The sequence below is a fragment of the Watersipora subatra genome, chromosome 4 (assembly GCF_963576615.1).
Source record: "Watersipora subatra chromosome 4, tzWatSuba1.1, whole genome shotgun sequence".
Taxonomy (NCBI): domain Eukaryota; kingdom Metazoa; phylum Bryozoa; class Gymnolaemata; order Cheilostomatida; family Watersiporidae; genus Watersipora; species Watersipora subatra.
In genome coordinates this window covers 42,366,513-42,376,355 of record NC_088711.1, presented here as the reverse complement: position 1 = coordinate 42,376,355, position 9,843 = coordinate 42,366,513, and the positions used below count along the sequence as shown (strand labels likewise).

The 9,843-nt window shown below is 34.6% G+C and overlaps 1 protein-coding gene across 1 annotated transcript; it reads right to left on the bottom strand.

Moving 5' to 3' along the window:
* Positions 1-4,317: 4,317 nt before the first annotated feature.
* Positions 4,318-9,596, bottom strand: LOC137394799 (hairy/enhancer-of-split related with YRPW motif protein-like). Its single transcript, XM_068081567.1, has 5 exons — positions 9,439-9,596; positions 8,624-8,693; positions 7,518-7,601; positions 5,526-5,601; positions 4,318-4,987 (listed from the first exon to the last, which is right to left on the bottom strand). The coding sequence occupies exons 1-5, from the start codon at positions 9,522-9,524 to the stop codon at positions 4,533-4,535; spliced, it is 771 nt and encodes a 256-aa protein (XP_067937668.1). The 5' UTR covers positions 9,525-9,596; the 3' UTR covers positions 4,318-4,532.
* Between the last annotated feature and the right edge of the window lie 247 nt (positions 9,597-9,843).

Genomic DNA, 9,843 nt, shown 5'->3' with positions numbered 1-9,843 from the left:
ATATTTCAATGTACTGCAGGAGGGAACCTACAAAGCTTGTCCAATATTAGCGACAAACTTATAACTTTAAACCCAGAAATAATGCCCTGCCAAGCAAGACTAATTACAGCTGTGGAAAGCTAGTAACCACATTGTGGTAGTGCATTTTTTTCTCAATATTTACCAGTAAGTTTATCTAAGTCAGGAATATACACTGTTCTCAAGCTTTCCAATGATTCTAATATCGCTGATTATACACATACAGTAGTTTACTTGACTCATTTCAATAAAAACTAATGGAATAGTGCTACTAAACAACAAGGTGTGACAAGCTTTCCACATTGCGTTACAGGCTTTCAGCCTCTGTAAAAATCCCACAAACCAAACATTAAGCGCATGACAGCAGCGTTTTCTTTACAACAAAACAAATATCAATACAGCACTGGCAAGCTGCCAGTTTGAACTCGACGACTCAATAACAAGGTTAATTAGTGAAATTGTAACAACTGATTGTGCAATGATGTTTTAGCCTATTCACGCCGTATCTCAGCTGATGTACACAACAATAAAGCAATAGTACCGCAACACCCCTGTAGTTTACTAACTGAGCAACCAGTTCACTACCCTGTTGTAATTCAAGTGACAAAAGAATTTGACTGAGTTCGGTTTCATTAAATATAATAACACGTTAAAAGTGTGTTGATAGACACATTACTAAGCAAAGCACAATCATGATTGATCGATAGGATGAAGTCAAAGCCGAGCCTAAAAATAACGCTGACACTGTTACTAGTGAAAGTTGTGTCTATATATCTCAGGGGTTCTTATGTTATATATATATTATATATTAATAGAGGTCATCCATACTTCTTGGGGGTATGGGATCCAAAATCTGGGGTATGTGACTCGATCTCTAATAACCAGGAAAAAAGATTGCCTCATAGAAGATTCGAACCACTGACATCCAGCAAAGCTACCAACTACCCCACTCCATTACTTGGCTACATAACTCAATAATTGTGTAGATGCTTATTGGACATGGCGACCTTCCAGGGTACTAGTTCATATCTAAAGGGCAAAATATTCAAGATATTGACATGTTTAAAAAACATACTGGCAATTAGGATTGGTAATAATTATTCCAACAGACAAGGCAAGTGTGGCATCATTTTGAACAAACCATGTGGCATCTGGGATCATCCAAAGGTTGAAGAGCCCCTGATATAACCTATTGAACAGGCAACTTCAGAGGTACACAGCCAACAATGTTTGCGTGTTAGCCTGGCCATGGCTCTCTTGAGGGTGGAGAGAGAGAGAGAGTCTCTCTCTCTCTCCCCCCACCCTCAAGAGAGCCATGCCCAGGCTATTTGTGTGTAATAAAAGGTCAATAGCAATTCGAGGGAGACAAATCCCAATTTGACTTTAGCGTAGAAATGTAGTTTATTAGAATATTTTATAGTGAGCAAAAGCTAAACTTACTACTTAATGAGGTCTAATACTACTGCTGACATCTAAAATATGTTAAAATAGAAATAAGACTAGAGCATGGATGTACTAAAATATGTTAAAATAGAAATAAGACTAGAGCATGGATCTACTAAAATATGTTAAAATAGAAATAAGACTAGAGCATGGATCTACTAAAATATGTTAAAATAGAAATAAGACTAGGGCATGGATGTACTAAAATATGCATATGCTGGTACGTGTGTGTCCTGAGTGACAATGTTTGACATCTCATTTGATTACATCTATCGGCGAATTAGGCGCTTCTGTTGTAAACTTTTCAAGTTGACACCGATATCAGGAAATATAAAGTGATATTTATATCATAAGAAAGGGGCCATGGCTTTGTGGTCTTGTGGTCTAGTGTACATTGCCTGTCAACCGAGAGTAAGTTATGATTCAATTCTCAGAAAGATCACTGGTGGTGACCTTGAATTATTCTTTCTGCAGAACCAATGATGGCAACATTCTCGCCAAAGTTTCAACAACACTAAAGAAAAAAATTTGCTTTTGTAAAATTTGCTATAAAGCAATAGTTTGCTTTGGAACTGATTATAGAGTTTCTTGCTATATATATAATTACTCCTCTTTATATACCTTTTGCAGTGCTTGGGTCAGAGTTGATCCGGCTCTGCTTCTTCTTTGCACCTAAAATAAGATTCACCATAAATGCAGCTATTCGTAAACAATTGCGATGCTAGCAGGAACTTTTATAAAAATCCATACTATTTCATCCTCAGTAAAGTGTTGAGCAAGTATCTCAGCAAACAATTGGGCCGGCTTGCTTTTTTCATCTTCTGCCTTTTTAAAACTGTGCAATATTTGTTTTGAAAACTATTTATAAACATATTTACGAATTATTGCTGCTTTTGCAGTTTCTCCAATGCTTAGCATCTATTTTGAACATGACTAGCTGTACTACCCAGATAGTTCTGTATAACAACAACAACAACATCAAAGACATGGAAAGAAAAGAGAAATGATGGAAAGATAAAGGAAGAAAGGGGAATAAAAAAACTGTTTATTAGCATAACGAAACTGCAAAGAAAAACCTATACAAGTGATGGCTCCATACAAATGGTTTGATGCTGATATTGCAAGGCCGGGAACTCCAAAATAAGAATATTATGGGTTAGTCATACACTATCTAAGTCTAGTGTTAGATGGAAGTTAGTTAAGCCAGTTACTCATCAATTGATTAATAATTTTTGTCATAATGACTCATTTGAGACTAGGGGAATCACGGCTAAGGCCAGTCATCATAGGCAAACGGAAAATATGTGGAGTTATCTTCTTTAACTCTTACATAAAAATAAAGTGAGCTTGATAAAATAGTTTGCTAATCAGCAGTAAGTCATCGATAAGGCCAGGTAGTTATAACTCAAGCTCAATCATTTTTTTACATACAGGTGCAGATAAGTCTACATCAGTGGAGTTGTCTTCTTTATCTGCTTACATAAAAAGAAAATATGCATTATGTACTAGAAATCTCGACTGCACTGTAGCAAATTATTCAAAAGAGTAGCCAATTATGAGCAAATTGAAAATTTTTTAAGATGTTTATGCAGAAATAAGCATAGATTATTGGAGTTGTCTCCAATAGCTATCAAATAGAAAGTGTGTTAATGAAAATTACTGTTTTGATGAACAGGTTTAAGCTCCAAAGAAATGCCAACAGTTAAGGGTAGTCACAGATGGCGTAGCTAATTAATAAATTCTATGACTATTCTTAGCGGTGATCCTAATCGCTCTAAACAATACTTATATAGGCAATCTACCTGATGCTTTGAGCAGACTCTATCTTTAAAATACAGCCAAACCTTCATTTATGAAATTTTTTGCACACGGCATAACATTCAAACAAAGATTCAAATTTAAAAACGCAAAGTAACTTTCAGTGTTCAAAGCTGTTTACAACTTTGTCAACAAGATAAAGAGGCTAACGAAAATGTTTAAAAAATGTAAAAAAATTATAATAATCAAAATTTAATACTCAAACTAATTTAAATGTTATTTAGTTAAAAAATGAGCTTGAATGAATTTTTGTGCTGCTAGTCTTATCTTCATGACAATGTGTTGCCAAACCTATATTTTTGTTTACATAAATGTAATAATATAGAATAAATATCAATAAAACAATTCACAACTCGGTTAACTTGATTTTTACTTTTTATACAGACTTGGCTTTTTGCATAGTTTTATATAATGTGTTTGCATTAATTCTATAACTTTGTTATGTTGCAAATATATAATAGAACAGCATTACAGTCTCATGCCAACTACTGCGTGAGAAGTATTGCCTTCCAAAAAATAGCAGTTGTCATCTCCTGACCAACTTTAAATTGAGAACACCTCCACACATGTTGGGAGTGTAAATCTTTTAAACGGCCATTCGATGAGAATTTGGTAACTACTCACATAGTAGTCAAAACAGAGGTGAGATTTTAATATGATAAAACAGCAAAACTTTGTTAAAAGAGTATTGGCAGAATACCGAAACAGTTTTTCATTATTATTTCAGGGGAAATACGTAACACCGGTGAATTAGCACTCATAAATAGTAAACACTTTGGTAACAAATGGGCAGGTTCAAGTGAATAAAAGTTTCAGAGCTCTTACTAAACTATCTTCAGTGTTCATGTTTCATGTGTAGCATGATGTTTAGGTCAACAGCAAATGTTCAGAAGTTAATAGACAAAAACACTTCCAAGATGTCTCTAAATAGTCACAGCAACAGGTACTAAGGTACAACATTTTAAGAATGGTTTGTTTTATTAACAGTAAAAAAATAGACAATGAACTTTAATAATAAATGCTCACAATATACATGACATAAACTATGGACTTGCTCAAAAAATTTGCCTCAAAATACACCCTCATCGGTAAGGATTAAACAGCAGGAGTTACACAAATTAATTGGAGATATTTATCATAAATGGACTAAAAACTAGACATTATTGTAAAAAGGGATTTGTCCTATTAATAAATTATTAGACAAAGAAAAGACAACTCCTGTTAATATAACTGCCATAAACTGATGTTTCGGATTACACCCATGATGGTTGGGTGTAAGAACAAAACTGAGAACTGGAATCATTTGAACATCCAAAAGATGAAAGCCATTGAGTTTGTTCTCTAAGACATTCTGTGCTATATTGTGGGTGGCTGTTATAATCTGCGGGCGGATGAGACACTGTTCCGCAATATGAAGGTGAGATCGGAGGCTCAGGCTTACAAACAGCCATAGTTTCAAGGTAGTTTACTGGTGGAACGGGAGGCTGCAATTGTGGTATTTCATTAGGTGGATTGCAGTAACGAGTGGCGGGGAAGCTCTGATTATTCGCGGAGAGCTGTTGGTTGAGGTGAGATATTAGTCGTGTGTGCAGCTGGTCAGTCGGGCCTCGGCCTTCTCCGTGAACAAGGTAACTAATCGTGTCTCCTATGCACTCCCTATAGCCAATGCTACGATAATCCATGGCAAGATTTTGTGGGTTGGCACACTCTAAAACATGATAATAGATTCCGATGTGTCTCTTTTTCACTATGATCTAAAATTATTTGTGTAACTTTATTTGAGCTAAAGCAAAATGATGATCTTTAACAATTTACACGAATTTAACTTTCTTATGTTTGTAAAATTGGGACACTATAAGCTAAAGCTGTTAAAAGCAACCAATAGATTAAACACACCAACAGATAAAGGAAAACCTGCATACAATTAATGAGAAAGATATGATAACAAATATATGAACAAGTTGCATACATCTAACACTTATTTTGAAAATATTATTATTAGCTGCGTTAACAATCTTCTACCTTATATCCGTTCTCGTAGCTGAGAAAGTATTTTAAACACTATATCAAACCATTTATTTGGTTTTATTGGCTAACTGTTGCCCTTTTTTCTGTTTGTTTATTTTTGCTTTATGATCTTGTACAGTATAATTTGAAATACATCTCTGTTTGAAATGAAGTTATTGCCAATACAGTTATAAAGAATGAGAGAAGCATGCAAGAGATCGTAACTCCTTAGCACTTACCTAGTTTACCTGTCAAAGACTTTATATGCTCAACTGCTAGTGAAAGCACTTCAGACTTTTCCAGTTTTGCAGATGCCTGAAAAAGAGGCAAAAATTATCACTAAAATATACAACTGTTTGCATAGAATAGACGAGAAAGCAGATATGCACGATGGACAATAAATTGGCAATAGAATCCTCTTGTTCTAAAGAGCAAATAAACGTTTGTCTATGATGACGGAGCTTCAAGTGTCATAAAGAAACTTGTTTAAATCTGGCGGTTAGCTTGTTAACATTATAAAGAGATAGCCTCAGTTTTACCACAAGATATCGAGTACTTCATTAGTGCAAGGTTAGTCACTTGGATATCAACAAACTAAAGCTATATGGCAACTTATATTATCAATGACACTCGACAAATACAAGCGTCAAGCCGTTGTTTGGTTTTTTACTTTTAAAGCAAACAATTAAATTTATTTTCATACAAAACGTTGCTGATATTTTATAGTGAAGCTAATCGTTTGTCCGATGCAAACAGTCGAGTGTTTGATTGAAGTAAATCTTCTATTGTCCGATGAGCAATTATACAGTGGCCAAAGCATTGTAATCACTCATTTTACATCTGCCGCTCTTGCCTGGACAGTGGAGTACGCTAGTGAGGTTTTGTTACACATGAAGAAGCGCCTATGAACATTGGTTATGACAAGTTGCAGGTGCCCCATTCATACCTGTCTTTGTCAACTCATTCAGTACGCTCCAGTGAACAGTAAAAAGGGCAGATTAAACAGTGCTCGGCCAATAGTATGGCTCGGTCAACTGATTAGGTCAATTGCGTATTCATGAGCTTCTGGCTAAATGCTATTTCGCTGTGATCACCATGAATGGAATTTAAAAATGGCCATAAGATATTTTACATTCGACGAGAGTCCAATCAATCATCAAGGGATGATTTCAACCTGGTTTTAAATAATAATATAGTTTTATAATAACATAATAATAATTTTAATCTTCACACAATAATATGAATGAACACAACCACTTTGTCCAGTCTATGAAATATCAAAACCACGAAAACTATGTGATGGCTGGTTTTTTAAAACTACGATTAGTTAATTGTCCAATTCTTTTAGTTTTTATGTTCAAATATCAGAGTATTTGTGTCACATATTAAAGTGTAGTTTCAAAAAAGTTTGAAAGTAATTATAAGTATTCTTTATGAGCAAACCCGCTAGAGTTGCTGCTATGAAACAAAAAGAACTCCAGCTTAACATTTAGAGACAGTTTTATTTTTTACTACTTGCTAAGAACTGCACAAAGAATGTGCTCTTATATAAGTGTTTATGCGGAAGTTCCATTATAATTAGGTACACTACCTAACAAAGATAGATAAACAAAAAACTTTCTTTAAAGTCAGCCAGAATATAGCAGATAAACTACCAGCCTGTTCCTAATGAGTGACCTTAATATAGCCGATAGACTATCAACCAGTCTCTCATGAGTGAGCAGAATATAACAGATAGACTACCAGCCTGTCTTTAATGAGTGATCAGAATATAGCAAATAGATTACCAACCAGTCTCTCATGAGTGATCAGAATATAGCAGATAGACTATCAACCTGTCTCTCATGAGTAATCAGAATATAGCAGATAGACTATCAACCTGTCTCTCATGAGTGATCAGAATATAATAGATAGAATACCAGCCTGTCTCTCATGAGTGATCAGAATATAGCAGATAGACTACCAACCAGTCTCTCATGAGTGATCAGAATATAGCAGATAGAATACCAGCCTGTCTCTCATGAGTGATCAGAATGTAACAGATAGACTACCAACCTGTCTCTCAGGAGTGATCGGAATATAGAAAATATACTACCAACCTGTCTCTCCTAAGTGATCAGAATATAGCAGATAGACTACCAGCCTGTCTCTCATGAGTGATCAGAATATAGCAAATAGACTGCCAACCTGTCTCTCATGAGTGATCAGAATATAGAAAATAGACTACCAACCTGTCTCTCATGTGCAGTTGGAATTAACTTCTTCAGATCATTTAAACTTCTGTTTATTCTGTCCCTCCGTCTCTTCTCTATCAGCTGTAAGGAAATGGTATAGAGATAGTTAGCTCTAAAGGAAACGCCTTTGTTTGCAGTTAGCAACTTGATGAGAATTGTTTCCTCTTTCAAATGGTGACAATATGGCAGAGTGAATCACTTATGCATGCGTATAAAGAGTGTAACTTTATTGAGACAAACTTTTAGACTTGCTCAAGCTATAGTAAAGTGGAGAAAATTGCTAAAGTTGTTTTAGTATGAATATCATTACTTTCATTCTGTCATAAAAATATAGAACAAAAACATAAAAAATATCCTTCACCTTTTAATTACATTTGTAATATTATTCTTTCCAAATTTTCGCATCTTCTGACTCTGCTTGTGCTACATGTTTACTTTGCACCTTTTTTAGGCTTGAAGATCTTTTATAGTTTGTGCATTTACTTTTTATGTGACTATTAAGGGTTTTCAACTCATTTCAGCATGTGTGTTTTGAATAAATTGTAGACAGCCTCTGACAATTATTTTGAAAATAATAGTGCTATCTCCTTTAACAGTGTTTTTTTTAAATATTTGTTCCCTTAACAGAGAAAGATATTTTAAACACTACATGATAACCATTTTATTTTATTGACTAGCTGTTGACATTTTTTATGGCTCTTGTTTGGCATAGTATGAAAAAGAATTTCTATTTGAAATGAAATTATTGCCAATAAAACTTACTTTAAATTTTTTGATTAGCCCAGAATCAAGAGCATTTCAGGAAATCATGTGAAAACTGAATTTTCCACGTTTTGGATAGAGTTATGTCACAATATCTAGTAAACTAGTTCGGAGCCAAAATTGTGTAAATGTCAACATTTGTTTATACCCTACATTAGCAACTCCATTTCACCCTTTTCTATCATTACGTACAAAGAAATTACTAACAAGAGTAGCTTAAAGAACTAAAACTCAAATTCCATTGGAGGAAATTTTAAGCATTTAGATTAATCTCCCCCTGCTGTCATCAATGCTGCAACGGCTGCTGCTTAAAGATAGAAAAGAGTAAAAGTTAAACTGACCCCTCGACGTTTTTTCTTTGCCACATGAAAGCATCCGGAGTCATCTGAAGAATTGTTAGACAGCGGTGACCTAACAAATTAAAATTATAGTGAATAAGTAAACAGCAATGACCTAATAAAGTTATGTGTGGAAATATAGTTGATAGGTTTGACCTAATAAAATAACATATGGGAAATAATTATAAAAAAGGTGACATAATAATGCTGAACATTTGAAATTGTTGGACTCAAAAGAAGTTAAACACGTGGAATCATGGCTAAGTCGATCTACATGTTAACTATGCTAGATTAGTAGACAAAAGTGACCTACTATAATGACACATTTACAGTATATTCAAGTGACATATTTTTAATCTTAGTGTGACAACACTCCATTAAATTGGCATATATCTGTAACTGATAGGCAAATTTAATTCCCTGTAGTGAGATTAGAAAGAGATGACTCACTGTGGCAGATGTGATAATAATATTAACTATATAACTGGTAAATTTGTAACAGATTCAAAGGCATTGCTTTATGTAAACTACGAAGACATGCGCTTTACGATATTTCCGCTATTTCATTTCCTAACTTTTTGCCCTATTTAATAATAATAAATTGATAGTTGAAATTTTATAAACAGTTCAACTAATTCGAGCCAACATTTAGTGTGTTAAATTTCCTTGATATCAATTTCCAGTGAATCAATTTCCTTGATAACGTATATTATTCTTTCCTTGTTCAAGCAAGAGCAAATAAATCTTGAGGCACCTTTTAAATCTCGCCGGACCAGAGTGGCTATAAACTTATATGAACCCAAAATATGTTAACTCACCCAATGAGTGTGTTGCACTGTTCCTCCTCATATTCGCTGTCGCTATCTGAACTGAGCCTTCTCTTGAGCACTTTATCCGGCAACATTCTAAAGATATACGTACAGCAGCAAACTAAGGAAATGCTTAGGAAAAGCTTGTGAGGCAATGACAAGCGACAACAGGTGATGACGAGTGAAGTGTGAATGACACGAGCGCTAGAGCGTGCCGCTACTTAAATACGTAGTGCATAATACACGCGACAGTATTGGTTCAACAAAGCGCAAACCACGTGGTCTCCCATGATGTTGCTACCTTCGATGTTAGCTCTAAGCTGCTAATTTTTAGAAGGCGATGTTTATTTCATTGAAAGACAAATTTTGTGTAGAAATTTAGTGGGCTGCTGTATATGTTCTAAATCACAAAAA

Excerpts from the sequence above, each read along its gene's own strand:
- LOC137394799 (XM_068081567.1), bottom strand. The coding sequence starts at position 9,524 with ATGTTGCCGGATAAAGTGCTCAAGAGAAGGCTCAGTTCAGATAGCGAC. Across the intron at positions 8,694-9,438 it reads CAGTGCAACACACTCATTGG|GTCACCGCTGTCTAACAATT; the intron begins GTGAGTTAACAT and ends TTAATTTGTTAG. Across the intron at positions 5,602-7,517 it reads CAACTGCACATGAGAGACAG|GCATCTGCAAAACTGGAAAA; the intron begins GTTGGTAGTCTA and ends CCTCTTTTTCAG.